At 41.3% G+C, this 23,391-nt stretch overlaps 1 protein-coding gene and 1 long non-coding RNA gene across 3 annotated transcripts; one reads left to right on the top strand and one right to left on the bottom strand.

The window, feature by feature from the left end:
• Positions 1–999: 999 nt before the first annotated feature.
• LOC128459218 (uncharacterized) lies at positions 1,000–21,382 on the top strand. 2 transcript variants are annotated; one of them, XR_008342116.1, is made up of 4 exons: positions 1,000–1,273; positions 18,401–18,526; positions 19,944–20,070; positions 20,485–21,382. It is a non-coding gene; the product is annotated as an uncharacterized LOC128459218 (long non-coding RNA). The 2 variants fall into 2 exon arrangements; XR_008342115.1 differs by lacking the exon at positions 18,401–18,526 and having other exon boundaries at positions 1,054–1,273.
• LOC128459217 (transmembrane protein 235-like) lies at positions 16,698–21,897 on the bottom strand. The gene is made up of 4 exons (XM_053444327.1): positions 21,729–21,897; positions 20,584–20,661; positions 19,939–20,076; positions 16,698–16,942 (listed from the first exon to the last, which is right to left on the bottom strand). Exons 1-4 carry the CDS (start codon positions 21,895–21,897, stop codon positions 16,698–16,700), a joined length of 630 nt encoding a protein of 209 aa, XP_053300302.1.
• Positions 21,898–23,391: the final 1,494 nt, after the last annotated feature.

Here is a 23,391-nt window from a genome sequence, read left to right as displayed (position 1 = left end):
TCAGATTGAATGGTTCCACTGCTTCGTTGGTGGCAATGTGGATATGAGTGTACTCTCAGTTCCCCTGAGATTTACAACACTTCACATTTCTCTGTGGTGGTATCCTGAGGTACAGTGCGTATGTGGTAAGTAGCCCCCTCAAAGAGAGTCTGAGTGATTTTAGATTTTGTGTAAATTCCTTTACCTACTGACTGAAACGATAAACACAGTGAGAACACACTCATCAGCCTCATGGAAACACAACCTTTAATTTACTTTATAATCCAGCGACATGGGGAAATTGAATGGGGAAGCGAAAAACAAACCCACGTCTGCTGCAGGAGGACTCAAGCCTCTATGTGCGGCTCAATACCTTATTTAAAATAAAATGGTTCTGTACATAAAGATAAAAGTGAAGCGGTCTAACAGTCACAACGATGTATTTGTCATAAAAATATAGTTAAAAATGAAAAAAGTTAATAAAATAAATCTACATCTACACCTAAATTTAAAGGGTTCTTCTCAGGCTCAGGTCACATCCCTCTACATAGTTTGGTGGAAATAGGTTCGGTATAGTTTTGAGATGATCCCGGTTACAAATAAACCAACAAACAAAACAACCAACAAACAGACAGGGGTGTAAACGTAACCTCCTCAATGCCTGTATGTTTGTCAAACGAAAGAGTTGAGCTTTACTTTGTTTATTGTTAGAGCAGATGCACTTGCTTTATCACATCTGGTGCAGTGTTTCTCAAGCATGTCACTTTATCATCTGGTGTGTGTATGTGTGTGACTGTGTTTGAGTGTGTGTGTGTGTGTGTGTGTGTGTGTGTGTGTGTGTGTGTGTGGCGTGTGGCCTCAAAAAACAGAGGAAAATACACCATGAAACACAGCGAGATCTTTCTGTGCAAATTATGGGAAGTGAAAGCGAAACACTGGCAACTTTGGACATCAGAGATGTAAAACCTCATATCTTTATGGTTATCTGACTCAGGTGAGTTGTGTCAGTCAGGCCCTCTCCCTGCTTCCTGGAACAGTCTGTTGCAAACCAAGAGTTTTTTTTTCTAAACACATCAGATAAGCAGAAAGCATACGCTTCCCATAATCGACAGGCTTGCGACACCACAAACCCACTTCGCTCTCATGAAAAGAAACAAGCCAGGGATACATCGTGGTGACATGGTAGAATAGAGTTGATTTTGACATCTGAACAACCTGAAACGACTTGAGGATGCTGCCTTCTGTGCTGGGCTCTTCCTGGAAATCAAATGCCTTATTTGGAAACCAAATTATGGTGAGTGCCATTCAAATGTCCATAAGTTTCCAGTAATTCAGATATGACACAGGGAAATACCTCATTATACTGCACATCACATTCAGCACTTCCTGTCAGTTTTCATATTAGAGACTTTCTTGCTTATTTCCACAACCATTCAAATATATTCAGTTGGGTCCAAGAGTCTGAGATCCTTGGACGCCTACTTACTCCCCCAAAGTCACCATGCAGTTTATTTCTGTGCGGTTGCTCAAGGACAGACAGAGCATGTTTGTTAGCTGCAGTGTTTAAAAGGGGGATAACAACATGTAAATGTTTAACAAATGGGACCCAAAGGTCGGGAAGCTCTCATTTTGTCTTTGCATAAACAAATTACAATCACACATCTACAAACACCACATCTGGAAAGCTGGCCGCACATGTGGAGGAGCAGAACTAGCTTCTAGTGCTCGTGGCTCTGTCCAGTGGCAGGTTTCTTTTTGATTTCTACACTATGAGGAGTTCTGACTTGAATGTATTGTGCAATTTTTGTTGTGAAACACTGCAGTTCTATTCAAGTACCCTTGATTCACCTCCAAGGGTTCTTGATTTAGTCCAAAAACAGATTTGGCACCAATATACCTATCTTAGATGGTGGATTGACTGCTTTTCCACAAAACATCCTTCATGAGAATTGGACTCAGTAAACTTTATTTTTTTGCCAATGAATAAAAGTTTTTTTTTCTTCAGAGAAACAAGACTATTCCCAACAGCGAAAAACTCACAAATTAGCTTTCGCAATTAGGGAAACAACAAATACAGGATGAGCAAACTGTATTATAATCAAAACTAACGTTACACATGGGAGGGGAACTGAAGTCATTTGATTTTCCATTCGCTATGAAGTCAGACACGGACATTGTAGAATATACAAAAGCAGCTGCAGCACATTACTTGGCTATCAAGTCGAATTTCTCTTCTCTCGCATACTTCTTATGAACGCCAATTTGTCGTTCTGGATGAAGGTTGTCGAGGTGATCCATCCAATTTTTTACTGGGTAGGTTTTTCCAACACAACTCTGAAGAGAGAACAAGTCTTTATTAGGAAACATCTGTGCACACAGAGACCACTCGTGTGCTCAGGGTGTGCAGATGGACACTGATAGCATCTCTTCTCTGGAAGCAACAATAATATCAGTATTGTGACACGTCAGCTTTCTTTGGAGCTTCTTAATACCAAAGAAGTCCCTTCATAGCTTTGCTGTAGTTATTAAATATTGTGAAGTGCTACTGGAATGACAAAGCAACCCAATGCAGGGAAAGCTATGAATCTTTTGATGTGGAACTGAATTCACTGCTTCCCCAATAGCTCCCCTTTAAAAAGTCATGAGTTTTCCAGTGCGTAACACACACAAGTTGCGTATGTGGAAACTTCAGCCTGCTTCTGTTAATTTTTTATTTCCCGCACACAAACCACGAAAGGTCAATGTATCGAGGTGTGCGAGCGAATCAGGAAACAGATGCCACACATGCACGATCACCAGGTCAGTGCCGGGCAAAGGGTGCAGCATTTCAAAAGCACCAGAGTCACAGGGGAGGGGCTTTCAAGAAGACCCACTCGCTGAGGAGAAACAAAGGAAAAATAGAGGGTGAGAAAGAGAGAAACAGGTGGACAAGTGGTGCAGCTGTAAGAGAAACCAGCCAAAGAAGAAGAAAAAATAAAACTGCTTTCACAAAGGCACTTGAAAGGATGGTAATCCGGCAGGAAACGGATCTGTTATTATTCCACTCTTACGGGAAAGGTCTGACCACACTGCACTGTTGCTGTGGCAACCAGGTGACATGGCATGATTCGCTATGCAAACAGGTTCCCGTGGTCGACGGAGAATGGAAACCACAGTGACCGACCCCGACCAGAGGAGGGCGAAAGTGACGCCAAGTCAAAACCCTGCATTCACCCGGCGTTCACCCAGCTGCCTCTGTTGAATTTCCAGTCAACAGGAGCACAGATACAATCATGCACGTACAAGTCTATTGTGATTGGCAGACAAACGCGTGCACACACAGACACACACACACACACACACACACAGACACACTGACACACTTTGACCTAATATTGGCAGGCAGTTGAGTAATTTCGCACAATGCAGTGAAAACCAAAATAAATCAACCTCATCGTTATTTATTCGTTATTTGCTCTGTAATAAGATTGCGGACCTGCGGCACCTGCCTGCAGGAACAAAGCACGAGGTCACCGGGTCAGCAGGCACTAAATCAATCGAACCAATATCCAATCAATTCATTTAGGTTTAACAACAATGGGAAAACACTGTGCCAGAGCAGTGTGATTTGTTTGACCTTTAGCTTACATTTGCCCCATTCTAATCCATAGCATATGTAACAGACAGTCAATTCAAAGTACTAATAGAAATCTGGCGCAGAGTTGTTGCATAACGTAAAGAATTGTTGTGAATGTCTCATATGCTCTAGTTGTTTACATGTTTCCTTTTCTACGCGTTGTATAATCACTGAAAGCATGCTGGCGGCTTATGTGCTGTATTATTTAAATCTTTTTGTTTTCTTACAGAAGTTTCAATTCATTACAGCATGGAGTAAAAATAAGAAAAACCAGTCTATTGCATTCAGCAATTTGTGGATATTGTATTCACCCTCCAGCACCCGAGCACCCACCTGTCAGACTTTTCCAAATAAAGTCGTAATTTTCTACACCATCACAACTCAACAGTAATATAGGCATCACCATGGCTACTGCAGGTGACATCCCCCCCTCAGTCGGGTTGTAAGTGCATAAATAGATGTGGATGCAGTTGAAACTACTGAGATACGTTTTTCTTCCCGATCACAAAGAAGCAGTAACTCTGTATTCTCCAGTTTGAGATCAAATGGCTGCGTTGTGATGGATGCTCTCCGGGCACAGTTTTGGGGTTCATTATCTCGGGACGCGGTTGGGGACGGTGGAGACGAATGGGCCGGACTGTATCTGTCCTGCATGAGAAACCCAAGCTCCTCCGGTCTTAGGTAATGCCATCGTGTGTGCGGACGCCTGCGCGAGTGGATCGGGTGACAGCAGAGAGACCGGGGAGAGGTACTTCCATTTTTAATCAACTCACTGACACACACGCACTCTCTCCCTGTGTGTGTGTGTGTGTGTGTGTGTGTGTGTTTCATGATGAAGACAATTCTCATGAAACAAGGCCTACAGATTAAACCACTCTATTATGTGTCTACAAAATATTTCTAGTGCTATCAGAAGCAGAATGAATGAACGAGAAACAGTGAGCTCTTCAGAGACACTTTGATCAAAGAGGTATTAGGTTTCCATCTTGCTAGTTTTTTTTTTTTTAAGGGCAGCATAGATGCATAAAGGCAACACACACACACAGAAAGTGAGGCCTCTTTATACTCTAGACTAAGATAGTCACATTCCAACAGGTGGATTGTGTTCCCATAAGTCTGTAAAGTATTATCTCGAACTAAGAACACAATGTAATAACTATACAGCACCTTCCTCCAGACACTAAATAACCTGATATAACCCACAGGGTGTAAACAGACTGTGTGGGTGTGTTTGTGTGGTCCAGGTATTGGTGTGTTGTGGGGACCTAAATCTGTTTTCACACAGACATTATGGGGACTTGTCTGTTTTGACATTTTCACGTAGTTCCCAGGAAATGGAAGCTTGGTTGTTGGCTTAGTTGTAAGGCTTGATTGAATTCATGGGAACTGTTGGGCCTTGGCCTTCTACTGATTGCCGTTCTAATTAGCTTTGTTTTTCTCCAGAGGCTTGTGAAATTGTAAGACACCAGTCCAACACAGACACAGGCTGCATGACTGTGCTGTCCAACAATTCACATGAACTGCATGAGCGAGTGTTTCCTCTTTCCAAGTAACAAGACTAGAACGACAGCTTTATCAGCAGATGTCAAGTTCCCATGCACTCAGGACGCATTTATCAGAAAGTCGGTCAGTTATTGATTAACTAAATACTACAGGATCTGCTGCTGAGCTGGTGGCCGTGCACGCACAGTCTGAGTTGTGCTTTTCTCTGCTCTTGTGACCCCCTGTAATATTTCAGCATTTGGGGATGTTGATAGAGAGAAATTGTAAAATGCAGCTCAGGTTTGTATTGTTTCCTAGAAGAAGGGATACAGAAGAGATAAGAGAAGTGAAACATAACTTCAGAGGAAGATAACAACTTTCTTACTGGCTGCAACATGGAGCATTTAAATCAAGCTGTCTTCCACCTCGTCTAACTCAAATGCAAGCTCCTGTCTCTTTTCACTGGGCGATATAGGCAGATGGAGGAGTAGGGGTACACACCCAGGGAAGGAGTGTTGGCAGGAACACGACAGTGAGCTCAAATTAGTTCTTCTCATCTCAGCTTGACTTCTGCTTCGTCCCCCACGCGAGTTGTACGGCGAGCTGTTCAGAGCCCCTTTCTTGAAAAATAGTGGGAGGGGACTCGGTCCAGCTGGTGGGGCGCACATGCCGAGTGGATTAGGTTGAAAAAGGTTGCATAGTGACAGTGCCATAGCCCTGTTTGCTTTGGCAGCAGAGCCATGTCTACGGGAATGAACTCACACATCTCAGCAAAGCCCAACGCTGTGATCCAGAATTGGGACTCTGCAGACATAGCAGTCAGCAAATGTAAGTGCAGGGCTGCATCCTTGCAGACACTGCATGCTTGTTTGTTTGTTTGCCATGTTAGTATATGACCCAGAGCAACTTTGAAAATGGAGACGTTGCGCCCCCTCAAAAAGCACAAAGACCATATTGAGGGCCCTTGTTCTGCCTCCACATGATGAGATAGGAAAAAATGGGTCCTAAAGGAATTTCACACTCTAGACAAAAGAGTTGTCCTCCTACAAGACATTGGGAGTTGAGGTCGTCCACATCAAAGCCTCCAGAGAGAGACAGAGTCTGCAGAAAGAGACTGGGACAAAAATTGAACCTCAAAGGTTCAGCGTGTAGAATTTAGTGACAACTAGTGGTGAAGTTGTATGTTGCAGCTGAACACCCCTCACCTCACTCTCCCATTTCAAACATGAAAGAGAACATGCGTTAACCTTCGGTTGTCGTAAAAAGACAAAAAGGTGTTTTAGTTTGTACAGTTTGAACTTCTGTTAAAAAACATGACCGCCTCTGAGAGGACCCGCTCCCCATGTAGACATAAAGTTATTTAAATAAACCTTACGGAAACTATAATTATTCATGCAAATAATTGTCATCCAAAAAAAATATATAATAATGAAATGTTATGTTAAGTTATTAATGTCAGTAAACTCGGCTCTAATAGGACACAGGACCTTACTGTAAGGCAACAGAATAGGAGGAAACAGTGCCCACACCCATCTGGGCCTTACTGGAAGTGCTGTGCCCTTTGGATTACCTTACCCGACACGTGTATGTCAACTCATGCCTGCAACTGGTAATTTAGTTATTGGCCCGGGGACAAAAGTAGATTATGCCTAAAAACAGGTGCCACAACAACAGTTTACAGACTGAACTTGTGCCACAAACGTTTCCAGTAACATCCTCTGCAGACCCATTATGGATTCTTAATAACACAACCTAAGCTTGAGTTTACATTTTGTCTTACATCTGCAAATAGGGAGCAATTACCAAAGAGGCATAATATATACAGCAGGATGTATTTTTCTGAGATTCCACTGCTGCTGAAAACTACCATTGCGTTTGGGTCAACAAAGACATCAGTTTGTGGCTTGTGACAGACTTTGGATGAGGGACGTTTGTGCAGGGTGAGTGAGGAGTGTGGAGAATGGATGAATGCTGACCCCTGGTGGAAGATGGATGATGGGAGGATGAGTCCAGAGCAGACGAGGGCTTGGATCAGTGTGACGGTTGCATTCATTGTGTGTCCATCTGAATGATTAATTCCATGCTGTAGGCTCGCTGCACGCCTAATGAGTCTGTGATAAAGCTGTTGTTTATCTCAAAGAAACCAGTGGGACACGCTCACCACTGTGTTAATTGTTAATGGGGTTACTTGTGGGCCATTGCTATGGATTTCAGACATCTAATGGTGATACATGGTATAGTTGGAATTATTCATTTCAAAGTTTTCACACAGTGCCAATGTAAATCGATCTTCCATTCCCCTCTGAAGCCTCGCTAGGAGCCTGGCTAAGGCAATGTTGCTCTGTGGAATCGACTGAATGGACGGTCAATACGACGTCTGTGGTTTTTCCAGACAAATCAAACGTTAGAATTGAGATTGTTATCCAATTAGATCATTAGAATGCCTATAGATTAATATTTTTACAGCTGGTTTAATTAGTACTTTTATACAAAAATGAATATGTGTAACTGTAAACATGTTACTCATAATGACGCGCCCATAAACAAAGAATAATACTATTCATTTCTGTCCTCCGACATCTCGTTTCTATTTTCCTTTTATTTTTTTTGTATTATAACTTTTTTAATATATTTTTTAAATCATTTTTTATCACATTAAATTGGTGTACGCAGGCTTCAGCACAATATTCTCCAATCTGCTCTGCTTTGCAAGGCAGTCTGGTTGATGTTACTACTCTCCCAGCATCGCTCGCAGCACACAGCATGACTGCAGTTTGTTGGTTTTTCCTGGAGCCATTGATTTCAGGAGGATTTGTAGGAGCTTAGTCATAAAATCTCACAAGGATTCAGGTGATGACTTGAATCAAATTAGAGGCTGTGAGTATCAGGACTCATTGGGTTACCATGAGTCTGGAAGGCATGCCGCCATCACATGTTCTGCTGATGATCCCAGGTGGAGTCCACATTTTTTGCAGAATTTAAATGTTGCCATCTTTGCGCTAGTTCCTCGTTTCATTTGACCTCATTAGCCTCACACATATATCGCGGCTGCTGGCAATTTGGTGGGCGCTGAGGAAGCTGCACAGTGGCGATAAGAACACACTTGGCTGCGGCAGGCGCAATCTATCTTTGTCTCGCGAAATAAACCCAGCAAGGCTGAGATAGTGAACGGGAGAAGGTTACAAAGGTGGAGGGGAAATAAAGCCATTTGTGCACTGCTTTCCCCGCCATCAGTGTGCTTCCCTTTCTCCTGGGGATGACAGCATTTAGAGGCTTTCATCAACAGAAACAGGGACTACTCTATTCTGGGAGACATGCGTGAACTCTTCTGCTCTTCTCTCTCTCATTCCACTTCCTGTTTGATCTGAAATCACTCTTATTTGCAATATTTTCAACTAAAAAACCAAATGTATAAAGCATTGTTCAGTCTTATTGTACATTGTACTGAAAAAGAGAGGGAAGGAAAGCTTTCCAATGTCCTTCCCTCTCAGCTGCAATGACTGAACCCTCTCAAAATGTGTCTCTAGACTGTTTTTGCTAAATATGATTTATTCAGGATGTCTATTTGGATCTGACTGATTTTGGCATCAATATCCATGAATTATTTTGTAAAAATAATAAAAAATGTAAAAATCCTGGATTCCACTTCCATGATTTTGGTCCCCAGCGGGTTATTTTCTGTCAGTTTCATTGTTAGCCGTCCAGTGGTTTTTGTGTAATCTTGCTCACAAACAAACAAACAAACAAACAAACAAACAAACAAACGGAGGACTAAAACTGCATGCTTTGTTGCAAGTTGGAAAATGACTCCAAATCGGCTGAATACAGAGTTATATTAAAATATATAAGCGCTTAATTTTTGTCCTTTCAAGAGATTTTAATTCAGTCTTTAAGTTTCAGGCCTGATCATGAATATATGTGGCACGAGAACAAATTTTGCTGCTGCAGGATAGATTCTACTGAGAAGGAAAAAGTAAATCTTTTCTTCATGTCCACACATTTGCTACTTGTGTCAAGTAATAATTATTATTATAGTGACATTTAGAGATGAATTCGAAATGAGGGAGAAAATGTGTTCCATGGCAACAGCTTTTTTTCAAATTATCCCATTACAAACAGAGCAAGGCACAGTTGTAATTAACTTTTCAAGTGGTTCCCAGGTAAAGAGAAAGCACATCTTATACACGCTCCTCCAGGGGCTGAGTCCCTCCTCGCTTAATGAGATCACTCCATCTTGAGACATCTGCTCCCCACCCCCCTCGTCGGGCAGAGCCACAATGAAGCAATGTGATGCGGTGAAGTGTCCAGCAGGTTAAAAATTAAAGATATTACTGCAACAGGGAATACAGGAAGGTTTGAATGAGAATGTAACAGTCAAATCGTTATATCATTGTGACGCCTGCATCACGTTTCCTTGTAAAGTTTTGAAAATGTTCTGGTCGCACCATTACCTTCAATTCCAATGAGAATATACAGAATATATATTTGAGATACTGCGCAACTGACTGGCCGTGCTATTAGGATTTGAGTATATTTATGTAAAGGCATACAGGCCAAAGTGTGTTCCAGCTGATGAGGGCCTTTCATCGAAGAAACTGAAGGCTGGACTACCGAGCCACAATCAAAACAAAGGGAGTTGAAGCAAATAATGTGGTTTAGCCGATTGCTACGGCTTCTGTCAGAGAGTGGGGAATAATAAGGCGCGTTGGGAACAGTTAAAGTTGGTGTGTTGGAAACAGGGAAAATGGACTTGGCACAAGTTTCTAATGTGTGATGGTCAGATACCAGCTTCACCGAGACAGCAGCTCTTGTGGGATCTAGGATTTAGCTACTAAAAAAAACAAGGAAGGACAAAGTGTTAATGGCTCATGGATATATAGGATGGAATGTTTTTCAGGCAAGTTAAATGGTTTGGTAAATGGTTTGGTATTTATATAGTGCTTTTTTAGTCTTGATGACCACTCAAAGTGCTTTACAGTACAGTTTTACATTCACATACACATTCATACAGTGCATCTTATCGCAGCACTTTGTTATTCTATGGGGGACCATTCAGGGTTCAGCATCTTGCCCAAGGACACGTGGCATGCAGATGGGTCAGACTGGGGATCAAACCGCCGACCTTCAGGTTGGAGGAGGACCACTCTACCCCTCAGCCACATCCGCCCACAGTTAACTGAAATCACTTCTTCAACCAATCTGCTCATTTCTCAGATCGGTTTGGCTCTCTATCACTTGTGCGTCAACGAGCAGGGATATAGATTCACACTCTGATTCATTTCGTCTCTTATTTATATCACAGACTATTTATCACTTTGGCCTCCTTGCAAAAAAACACAACCCAAAGGAAAGTAAAATCCAGTCGTATGTCAGTGCGAGTGCAACTTAATAGAAAAAAATTGCAAATACAAACAACACAACCAAATTGAAAAGTATATTCACGGCACAGCACAATATCAATAGCAGTTTTAAAACGGCTGGGCAGCTCCTGAGACTGTCTCAGTTCCTCTCACTGTGGGGAAATGGTGCGAGCAGTGATTTATTGACAGCAACTACGCAAACTAAACAATGATCATTAGCCGTGAGCGATGGTCAGCAGCTCAAACTGACAGAATCAGAACCAACGGGCTGCAGAGTAATGACAAAAACAAACAAGACATTAAATTGGTTAAAAGCCAGCCGTCATCTCGGATATTCTTTGAAAAAGGTGTAAAATGTCAAGAATTAAGAACAGAGTTTACATGATGTGGAAAATGTACAGTTGGTTTCTTTTTGGTAAGAGGGACCAGAGGTTCGGTCGGGTACTGAACGATTCTGCTTGCTGCGTATGGGGCTGCGTTGCCAAATTAAGGCTTAACGCCAACCCCTGTGCACTGCTGAGAGCTCCGGAAGAGACGCAAGCAACTGTACCGCTGCTCCTTGGAGTAATGTAAGAAGGTGACTCAGTGTGATGGAACTTGTTTTCTATCGTTTTATATAATGTGGATACCTTCATGTATGTCCGTGACCTGGGGAGGAGATGGCTACTGCGTGATATTGTGTAGGAGAACCCAGTCATTCATATGGATGTTACTTTACCACCTAGGTAATTGACTTATTAATTTAGACCTGATATCTGCAGGTTTCAGTTTACACCTGATATCTGCAGGTTTCAGTTTAGACCTGATTTCTGCAGGTTTCAGTTTAGACCTGATATCTGCAGGTTTCAGTTTACATCTGATATCTGCAGGTTACAATTTAGACCTGATATCTGCAGGTTTCAGTTTACATCTGATATCTGCAGGTTACAATTTAGACCTGATATCTGCAGGTAACAGTTTAGACCTGATATCTGCAGGTTTCAGTTTACACCTGATATCTGAAGGTTACAATTTAGACCTGATATCTGCAGGTTTCAGTTTACACCTGATATCTGAAGGTTACAATTTAGACCTGATATCTGCAGGTTTCAGTTTACACCTGATATCTGCAGGTTTCAGTTTACACCTGATATCTGCAGGTTACAATTTAGACCTGATATCTGCAGGTAACAGTTTAGACCTGATATCTGCAGGTTTCAGTTTACACCTGATATCTGAAGGTTACAATTTAGACCTGATATCTGCAGGTTACAATTTAGACCTGATATCTGCAGGTAACAGTTTAGACCTGATATCTGCAGGTTACAATTTAGACCTGATATCTGCAGGTAACAGTTTAGACCTGATATCTGCAGGGCTCAGTTTAGACCTGATATCTACGGGTTTCAGTTTAGACCTGATATCTGCAGGTTACAGTTTAGACCTGATATCTGCAGGTTTCAGTTTAGACCTGATATCTGCAGGTAACAGTTTAGACCTGATATCTGCAGGTTTCAGTTTAGACCTGATATCTGCAGGTTTCAGTTTACACCTGATATCTGCAGGTAACAGTTTAGACCTGATATCTGCAGGTTTCAGTTTACACCTGATATCTGCAGTTTTCAGTTTAGATCTGATATCTGCAGGTTTCAGTTTTACACCTGATAACTGCAGGTGACAGTTTAGACCTGATATCTGCAGGTTTCAGTTTTACACCTGATAACTCCAGGTGACAGTTTAGACCTGATATCTGCAGGTAACAGTTTTTACACCTGACATCTGCAGGTTACAGGTGTCTCTAAGCTTAAAGCTTGACTTCTACATAGCTCTTCTAAGACCAGTGTGGACAGAGCACTGAACGTAAGAGGATTAAACTAATATCACGACAGTTGCTTGTTCGTTTTTTTGTTGTAAATATACAGTATTAGTTTTTGTTTCATTTAATTTATGTGAACCTGTGCACGTCTTGGGATGCAGTCAAAGTTCGGAAGAGCATTCTGATGATAAAGTGATTGTTTCTCTTTATTTTTGATTTCAATAAAGGGATTCATTAAAAAAACTACTTGGACAGGCTAAACCCTTTCAGGCAGAAAACTTTGAAGGCAAACTGTATGAGTCGCATTCATTATGATGATGGCCCCGGAGGAAGAAAAGAACGATCTGAACTATGTGCAACCATTTAATCCATTCATGAAGCTGTTTGTTTTATGCTATGCTTTTGTTCATCTTATAATTGTTTAAATTCTGTATTTAACTCTTTTGATTTATTTTTAAAGCCGTTTTATATGTATTGTCTTACATTCTGCCTTAAAATTTTTCATTGTACCTTTGGCATTTTATGTAGATTGCTTGTTGTTGAAATGTGTTGTACAAATCAACTTGCCTTGCCTGTTGTAGGCCTGGGGCTTGTAGAAGCATTGAGATAATGATGTGAAAACAAAATCTCAAATCTAACCTTTGCCTACAGCATGTAATGTTGCATGGACTTTTAAGAGGTTTCTAATCAACCTTGTAAATACTGTTATTTTGTTGATGTTCTTACATGCGGCACCGTTTTTTATTCCCCTGTTAACATTTTTTATTTTTTATAGTTTTTCCTGTGATTTGTGAATATTGGCTATACAAAAAACCTTTTTATTTTATTTGATACAAAGATATATAAACACTTTTTTAAAGATTCATTTAACTCAACACAGGGTGTAAGGATATGTCATATATTATGTTTACCCCCTTGAAGGGGATTGTGCACGATTGATGGAAAAGACAAATTTCAAGGATCAACTTTAAAAACAGACGTTTTAACATCAGCCGAACGGTTTTGAGCGAAGAAAGCAGTTCTGATTAATAAATAGTCTATGTTTCTTCAAAAACTTCTATAAACTGTGAGGTTTGTCCAAATCAGAATTATTGCACTCAGTCAAGGACGAGGCCACAAACCAAAGAGTGTTGGCCGAGAACCAACTTTGGTGGTTTCTGCCAGGGAGGATTGAATTATTATGTTCTATAAAAGTTTAATGGGATTTCAGCAGGCCTAATATATAAAAGGGAGGCAGGGAGACTGAGCCGCTGTGCTTCGGTCCTTTCTTTATAGCCCCCCCGCTCTCTGTACCATGTGAGAGAGGATTACTGGGCAGGGAGCTGCAGGACAAACAGCTGAGTGGACACAATGTTTCATGGTCTGGATTTTGATTCACCGGCTGAGGCACATTCAATCATGCTGCAAATCACATTTAGGCAAACACAAGCACCGCATTCAACGCTTACAGCCTGACTCGACCAGGAGCATCCTTTAGCAGAGACCTCTGCGCTGCTTTCCCATTACAAGGCTGAGCGCTGCAATTTAGAGGTGTGTTTCAGTCCACTTACGACGCTATTAGTCGTAAGTGCAGCTCGTATTTTGGCCTGAAACCAGTCAAATTTAGGTGAAATGAAAAAGTCATCAGTCTAATCGGGTCAGTTCCAGTCACTAAATTTGGTTATGACCCCTCAGATTAAAAACATGGCCTGAATTTAGTCTTTGCTTGTGAGTCAAAAGGCAAAGACAGTTGAATAAATGTATTAAAGTCTTGGTAGTTAATGGGTAGAAAGTCCCAGTACAACTGCCAGGAGGACTCATGTCATCATAAGGCTATGACCAAGTTGTCAGTGAATTTTTAGGGCAGGAAGACAGCCGATCACTGCAGAGGCCCTCTCCAATAGAAATGTGCTCAGTGAATTATTTTGTATTATATATGATATATTTCCCTCAACCCGGCATCGTCGCTCAGGGCCACATTCTCACTTGTATTTGATGTAGCATATAAATGTTTTATTAAATTCAGTTAGGAACTCTGTCTGTACCCTCTGGTGACGTGGCACAGAGCTCTGGTGGCAAAAAAACAGAAAAAAAAATATTCTCAATATGCATTCATGTTCACAAAATGTAAAAGTTATATCGTTTCTAGGTTATATATATATATATATAGGGACCTGCTTTTCTCCTTCCTGGGCTTGAAGCTGTGGTGCTGGGGGGTAGGGTGGGGGGGGCAAGTAGGGGAGTCACACCTCACCACAGTAGAGACGTATGTTATTATCATAAAGGTTAATATTATAATATATATTATTGTATGTACCATGGACTCATGCATTCATCACACGTATGCACATGTGAGCGAGCACACTCATACACACACACCCACCCAGACACACACACACACACACAAACCTACTTCATTTCATAACCCATCATTATTATATACATCATTCTTAGTGCTTTATGTTTTTCTCTATGTAATCTCTTTATATACATATTTCTTTATGTTTTTCCTCTTGTTTGTCACTATTTTCACACAATGGTCAAAACCATAGTGAAGCTGCAAACAACTTAATGTTTCTCCTGGATACTTACTAACACTTAGATGGACTTATGATATATAAATAGACTTTATAGAAAATTGATGACATGACGGCTCCCAAAAAGTGAAGCCAAACTATCTTGATCGCCATCTGGTGGCTGATTACAGTTTATGTTATAAACCGTGTGTCCTCCATGTTAGTGAATAGGATATGGGCCAAGTAAACTTAAAATTACTTCTGGTATTTTGTAGTTAGTATCACACTGACGTATGTTCAAGTGTGTTTTCGGTAAGTTTGTCTCGACACAACATTTCCGGCGGATTTATTGTGCAACTAAATCTTCAAATTAGTGTAGCCTTTATAGGCAGCAGAGTTTAAACACAGGGTTTAGAGCTTGTCTGTGGCAATTTTTTATAACAATTGCTTTTCTGTCTGGCCCAGCTCTGTCTGTGATTCATTTGCATTTAGAGGCAGCAGCAAGAGAGCGGTCCCAATTCAACCTGAGGGCTGACTTGGTATTCGTGTAAGCTGCAGGACTTGTTGTCTTGTACATAAAAATATACAGTGCCTGACCGACATGTCTCCATTTAGATGATCTACGGTATTTTGTGTTGCCCTCACGGAACAGCTGGATTGATGTTCAGTTGTTATTCCGTGAAAATAAAAAGCCATTCAGTTACGAGAGCATGAACGAGGTTTTTCCTGATTGTAAAAAAGAGCATCGACACAGTAAAATCCACTGAATTGCAAAGTGAAACATTTTTCATGGTTACAGCGCTTTTTTACTTTCAGTATGCAGAGAGCAGAAGTCTCATTTTGTACAGCACAGGCAGATCATAACAATATGAAGCTGTTAACTACGGCAAAGCTGACAGCAACTATGAGCATAATTTGTTCTGCTGAAAACTGCTTGAGGGATCCTCAAGAGTGCAATTGTCCTCAGCCCGGTTCCTGTGATTAAAGAAGTTACCAGCAGGATTGCTGTAAGCAGAAGGGCTGAACTGTTATTTTTTACATTTCCTTAAAAATCCATGGTACTCGGCCGCCAACATTGTCATAACAATTACATTGATCAAACGCTATCTGCTTTTCAAAAGCCGTGAAATGGAAATTACTCCTGAAAATGGAGCAACAATGCAGCAGCTGTATTATGAAATACAACAGACTCTAGCACCTGTGACTATGCTGGAGTGTGGGTGTCTCCCTTGCATGGTGTTGTTCTGCTGCAGAATCAGCAGTAAACCAACATATATATGTAAGCAAATAAATACATGTATATATATATATAAATGGGTATAGTAGGTGTAATGGGTGTAGTAGTGGTACAGATTTGCTCATCGAGTTGAAAAGCCTATCTGACACACATCAAAAGGAAATGATCCCATACGACTGGAACGCCCAGTTTGCCTTTGTTCATATTGACATGTACTCTGCAGGTGGGCTGCGGATGAAGCTACGTTCGGTAAATTAAAAACATGTTTCAAGACACATTTCACGGAAAAGACATTATACTTTTTGCTGCAAACTCTGACAGAACTGCAAATGCAAAATAATGCTTTTTTAGCTCAACACATATATGAACTGGCAAAATGACAAAAGGCTGAAAACACTCAATGTAAGTACATCATTAATATCTGCAGAGAAGACACTGTGAATGATTAGCCTATTTTTTACTTAATTACATCATTGTGGACTGGGACATTTTAATGAAAATCACACAGAGAGGGTGAAAGGTCTGAGGCGTAACAACGAGCCAGCGTACAACAATGAAGAAACGCTTGTTCAACAGCGACACATATTCAGCTTTTATGTCTCTATGGTTGCAGCTACGCAAAGCACATACATTTTTATCTTGGCCATTGAACTACTCGTTGGAATACGGCTCTATTTCACTACAGGAAATAAATACATTTCAAGTTTTTTTTTTCCCCCTTCACTCACTTCTTCTATAACATGGCGATAACCACTCCAGAGTCATAACGTCCCTTCATATGAGTTATTGTAGCGGCGAGCATGAGCAGCAGGCCGGTGGTCACTTCCAGGCTGTAGGAGAGCCAGGCCAGGGCCAAGGACCAGCCGAAGGACACGTGCACATAGACGAGGTCCTCCGGGGACACGATCTGCTGGAACTCCTCCATGGCCCGGTTTGAATATTTGATGTAGATGCTGACGCCGCACAGGGTGAAAAAACCTGTTGGTGCACAGACACAGACAAATGGACCACAAGGACCTATGTACCTGTAACATGGAAATTGATCCATTCGACTTCCTAGAAGAATTCTTTGTCTGTCAGATCACAAACTACAATAGTTACACAGTTGGACCATTGAGCTAGTATTGCAAATAACAAAAAATAGAAGAAAACTCGAACTAGAATTGCTGGGACCTGCACCATGTTTCTCACACTCATAAACATCTTCACTGTGAACATGTCTGAGAAATCTGAGAAATGAAGGAAATTGTTGAAAACATCTCTCAATGTTGAAGAAAGTGAAGAAATAGCCCTGGATTCATCCTTTAGTCCGGACCTGCACCAAACTTTTATGAGAACTTCCCTGAGTCCTACTGCGTCCTTCCCCCAGGTTAAATGGTAATCCGTCCAGAAGTTTGGGTGTAACTTGCTTACAAACAAACACAAAAACATGTGTTTATCTTTTGTGTTCATCATTATCTTCATGCAATACAATGGATGAAATTATAAAATGTTTAGAATTAAACCTGTAAGCCCATTAGCTTAAAATAATAAGCCTTATTTTCTCATTCATGTGTAAATTATTCCATCAAGCTGCTTCACAAGTAAATCCAAGTCTTTATGAATATGAAGCTTCTTCTGTGTATTGTTTAGACTTGTTAATCCTTTAATACAGAGCTGTCAACAGGAATTGTATAATTCAGGCTAGGACCGTGACAAGCAGTACCAGCACACACTGCAGCAATTAACCTCCGTTAATTACTGATCATTTCAAATTACAACTGCGGACAACTTGTCTCCTAATGTCGAGTGTGCTAAGAAGTGCTTATTAAACCAATCAATCAATAAATCAGACTTAATATGTACAGTCCAGATTCACAAATCACAATTTTTCTCATAGGGCTTAAGAAGGTGTGAAGAAAGAAAGAAAGAAAGACACTCGACTTGTGCTCCTGCACTGAGCTCAAATCGACATCCATTTTGTTTGCACAGTGCACTGTGTCCAAAGGTTGGAAAACCAATTGAATCTCTTGGAATCTGTCTCTCCATCACTGGGCAGCAGTGTCTCAGGAGCGGGTTGTCAAACTAACCTGCCAAGGTCGGTGGTTCAATCCCCGACTCCCCCAGCCACAGTGTCCTTGCCCTTGAAAACTCACTAATGATGTGTGATAGAACAATAGCTGTGCACAGAGGCGTTGTGTGAATGGGTGAACATTCACATTGATCACCCACACTTACTGTAAAGCCCGTTGGATGGATGATAAGAAGAAAAATCCACTTTATAAATACAGTCCCTTTACCATTCACGGCGATTCATCATTTGGAATTCTCTCGTACTTAAACTTCAAACTCAGAGATAGGTTGCTAGTACATTGAATAAGAAGGGATGAGAGCAGCACAAAACACAGGAATCCATATGAAAACCTTTTTCCCTTTTTTCTGTTCACCGACCATCAGCGGTGGCACTGAGAGTGCAGGAGCTTGGTGATTGCAGGTGATGTAACAAGGTGGAATGGTCATTCAAATCCGCTGTCTCTGCTGGGGGACATATTGGAGGCTGGGCCTGTCTGCAGAGATGTCAAAGTAAGACCTTCATTTTCTGTGACAGATTCATGCCGACACTCTCAGCCTTAAGCAAACTGACATTCTAACCCATATAGACCGAGTCCAAATCGATTTCTGATGGATATGCTTGCTGAACTCTTCATAGTGCAGTGGAGAAAAAAATAGAGAGCAGTCTTATTTTGCCATCTTGCTATATGAATGTGTGTCCTTTCTGTGTAGATCAAACCTAATGGCCATTTCCACTCAGAGCGGACGCTGCAGTGCTCTGTTGGACATTCAATGTATATTTATGTGCATACACTACCCTGTATGGATCTAGTATTCATTCTGCAATCACAATTACATGTTACATAGATGTTAATGATTTGAGTGTCCACGTGTGTCGTCAAAGACATCATTGTGTATAGAATCAATATAGAATCAATATCCCCCCGAAAAAGGAAGTTAAATTTTAGAGTGACACACAATCACAAGAAATTGCCCACTGATCATTCCGAGGGTCCGAGGGAATCATTCAATCAGGGACACGCTCCTCTACAGCTCGATGCCACTCCGCGTGCAGGATTCACTCCGCATGCTGCAAAGACCTGGTTGTTCGGTGTCGATGTTCTGCCTCATCAGGAACAAGCCTGCAATTATGGGTTGATTTTATGCAAATCGGGCCGTCATCTGGAGAGAAAACCACTTCCCTCAATCATCGCTGGTAACTATTTTTGTTTATATTTTAGGAAAGGATGTCAAATCTATGATTCAGCATATGGGGGTGTGCTGTCAGAGCAGCGCAAACATCTCACACAGTACCACTACGACAGCAAGTCAATCACACAGCGTCTGCTCCCAAAGAGATTGAATAAAGAGACGGAAGTGCTGCACAGCCCTGTCACACCCACCAGTCTAAAAGTGCTTTGTGACTAATTTCCGTATTTGCACCATTAAATCCCCATCTTCACCCACTCCAGCAGTGAGAGCAAAAGCATCATTACCTAACCCGACTCAATTAAGTCAAATGGGGCTTTAAATGTCCATGAGGAGATATTTAATACGTAGCTTCAAGTTCAAACCCATAGGAGGATTTTTGTTCCAGTCGAGTGCAAGATATAATATTTTCACAAATGTAGCCGTACAAGAGACGTGTAGAGAGGCTGAGACGTGCCAACAACCAGGGGCACGTTGTTTGATGTACCTCAGAAGTGAGCGAGAGCAGCTGACATTTGGATTTTCAAGGTTTCCTATGTGTTCTTATTGCACACACACACAGACACACACACACACACACAGAAAAACACACACACACACTCACACACACACACACACACACACACACAAACACACACACACACACACAAGGATTTTCTCAAGTATAGAGCACTTTTGCTGGAGGCTGAGAAAATAGAAACATTTGATAGTTATTGAGTTATTGTGTAACTCACTGCAGAGGAGAAGGTGTGTTGCTGATCCGGCCAACAATTTCGGGCTGCGGGCCAGCGAACTGACAAGCCCAAAGATCCAGCCAAACACCAGCATGACCAGGCTGAGGGGCAGCAGGATGACCACCACCTTGTGTAAGCCTGCAGACACACACAGGCGCACACACGATCACACAATGCATACTGCACTTACTGCACAGTTGTTAAAAGGTTATGCTGTGATTTCTATAGGCCCTGTGTCTACAAGTCAACTGGATTTTACCCAGTGCAACCTTTTTCAAAGCCCTTTGATATTGTCAGATTGATTTCTATAATTTGGGTATCCATTCATTTTATATTTTCTACATCAGCAAGACCGGAAAATCAACTTGCAGAATATTGGGACTGTCTTGAAATAGCTTATTGTCTCGGTGAACAACTAGACTAGACTGTTTTACAAAGTCTAAAGTCAAACTGTGCTTGTTTGCTTTGTGGTTAATACCTGGATATACCTGTCTAACAGCACAGCTTGTAAACACAATGTCTTGTTTCTGTTTTCCTTCCTTTCAGCAGCCACCACAACCTTTAAATTTACCACTGCCAGGGATCTCTTTTTTATGTGAACTTTTAAATCAACTCCTGCTTCAGCCGATGAACAAATCCACTCACCGAGAAGGTGCCTTTCCACCTCTGACAGGCTGGACATGTTTGCCGTGAAAGAAGGGATGACCGAACTACTGTTTGCTCCTGAAAATGTCAAGGGAAAAGGTTACACATGACAGGATATAAAGACAGAGCTGTAGGACTCTGCACAATTGCTCTCGGATTCCAAGCCACATGCTCTTTTTTCTTTGAGGTCTGCAAATAATTAGATGTAGAAATGCAACCCGTGATTAAATTAATTCAACAAGTTAAGGGTGGCCTTTACATTTCACTTCACCTGTGCATGTGTTGACTGTTTTGCACCGTATCAATTGAGCCAGTGCATTTTCCACTGCTGCCAATTTGTCACAGGTGGCAGCTGCTTGAGACGCTTCACTGTATGTTGCCTTATTTCTTTCCTGGCAGCTACTTTGCGTATCATGGTGCGGCCACAGATTGAACGCCTCAAGCTGCGCAGCTAACAAGCAGATAACATTGCAGCTGTGTCGAAGAGCATCCTTTTCTCTTTGCAGCCTCGCCTGCAGGGGCTGATACAGAAGTCCCCACGCAGTAGTATCAGTTATTACTTAGGGGGGTTAGTGGGGGGAGCTATTATGGGTCTATTATTGCACACTTAGAGGCAGCACCTGCGGTTCATCACACTCACCAAATCTGAAGTGAAAAATTGAAAAATACATTTTAGAGCGGCTGCTATTCATCATATGACCAGGTTCCATTGATTCCACCAAACATACGGCACTGGGATGACACCTCCTCTGGGCACCAGCTAAGACCCACTTCAAAATAAAATACACTGACAAATGTTGTTTCAGACTCATCCTTCAAGATGCACAGTATTGGTGGGTATAAAAGATTCAACTTCTTTCTTTTTGTGACCACATCAGAGGCAACATCAATACTGACATACATGTACGTGCTAGCAGTGCAAACACTCCTGGTTCAATTTAGACCTTATGCATATGTTGTGCCTTTTACGCACGACACCATTGATATTTAACTGCCCTGGCGAAGCTGCGCAAAAGTTGTCCTTAAAAAAAATAGAACTGCATCAAATTGTATTTACATTGTACATGAGTAGATGAATGAATAGCCTCTTAATAAAAGCTCGTGCAAAGTACAAACCACGTGCAGAGGTTGAGCGGACCACATACCATAAATCCTCCACAGTCCAGAGTGAGAACTCAGGTCGTCTGAGCCTGTGTGGTTGGGTTTAGTCACGTCGATGATGTACCAGTAGTCAGTCCCAACTGCCACTGCGAGGAGGCAGAAACTGAGCAAAGCTGAGCCCCCAGCAGCAACGATCACAGATCCGTACCTCATTGTAGATATATACGGTCCGCACGCAGGGCGCAGTGACGCTATACACCGTTTATTTCACTGTAATCTCGACCGAAGCTCCAAGATGTGCGATGCGTAAAGGCTGTCCATGCGGATCCTTCCCTGGAAAGTGTTGCTCCTCTGCGCTGCAAGCATGTCTATACATTTAGTTTTGGTTGAGCTGAAATTAAATATACAATCAATAAAAGATACAATCAATCAACATTATTTTTTACATCTTTTTAAGAAAAAAAAGAAAAGAAAAGGGAAAAAGAAAGAGAGATAAGCAAGATGTGCAACTCTGCGCCAGTTTCCACCATACTGACAGATAATTGTGGTGGACAGCAGCAGCACTGCTCCTGATTGGACCCATAGTGTCCAACTCCTGGAGTAAAACACAGTGTTTCCGGTACTGCCCTTTCAAAATAAACGTCCAACCAAGAGTATAGATGTTGAGAATGTTTTTGGCTTTTACTTATGGATGCAAAATAGCCAATTTCCGACTTCTGTTTGATCATTAAAGTGAATTTGACTATTCAACAGTAATTTAAGCCCATTTTCACCAGTAACGGTGGCTGCTACTTTGACCAAACAGAGAATCAATTGTGACCCCATCCAGGCTTTAATCATCATATCCAGTACGAAAATGCAGCTTAGGATTTAATGTTAAAACCAGACATAATAAATTCAAATCAACAGTTGAGCCTTTATGCTTTAACCTAATAATAAAGATATAAACGTATCCCTGGCTTTCGAGATGATTGTATTTTCATATTTGATGTCGCTGATAAAGGAAGACAGCCGCAACAGGCTTTGTGAACAGGAGGAAAAATTCACCTTAAACTGATGAGAGATGAAGTCACAGGCACCTGAACCAAATAGCAAACTTTGGCATCCGATTGCAGGGTTGGTGTTTCAAAATTAAAAAGTCTATGTCATTCTGCTTTATTTTAGATCAGCAAATAAGTGTTAGGAGAAAAAGATGACATAAATATCATGACAAGATAAATTTACAAATAATTATAAAGTAATTGAAAAAACTGTGAAAAAGTCCATTTCTGTAGCTCTACATTCATTTATTTACTTTATCAACATTTCTCAATTTATTTATCTATTCATCTATTTATTTATTTATGATGTCATACATTAAAAGAGGATGAATTGAATTTAGGTATGGACTCATTACCGTAAACAACCAAACAAACAGACAAGGAGGTGGATGTGATCAACATAATATGATATAATATATCAGTCTTTCACTTCTAGTATCTCTATCTGTACCTTTTGTTGTTGCCAGAACGGAGCCCTGGTTGCCAGGTTGTGTGGAATTAGCCTCAGTGACCAAGTTGGAATCAGTCAAATCTCTCTCAATTTTTAGTTGTTCGGAGTTCAAAGCTATTCGCCCACTCAGTTTTATCAGTTCTGTGCTAAAGAGTTTACACAGTATGCAGAGTCCCATTTGGTTTTATGGCGAAGAGGACTTCTCCACATCCGTTC

This window comes from Pleuronectes platessa, chromosome 16 (assembly GCF_947347685.1).
Source record: "Pleuronectes platessa chromosome 16, fPlePla1.1, whole genome shotgun sequence".
NCBI lineage: Eukaryota > Metazoa > Chordata > Actinopteri > Pleuronectiformes > Pleuronectidae > Pleuronectes > Pleuronectes platessa.
Note: the sequence above shows the minus strand (reverse complement) of the source record. Positions and strands in the feature narration are given on the sequence as shown.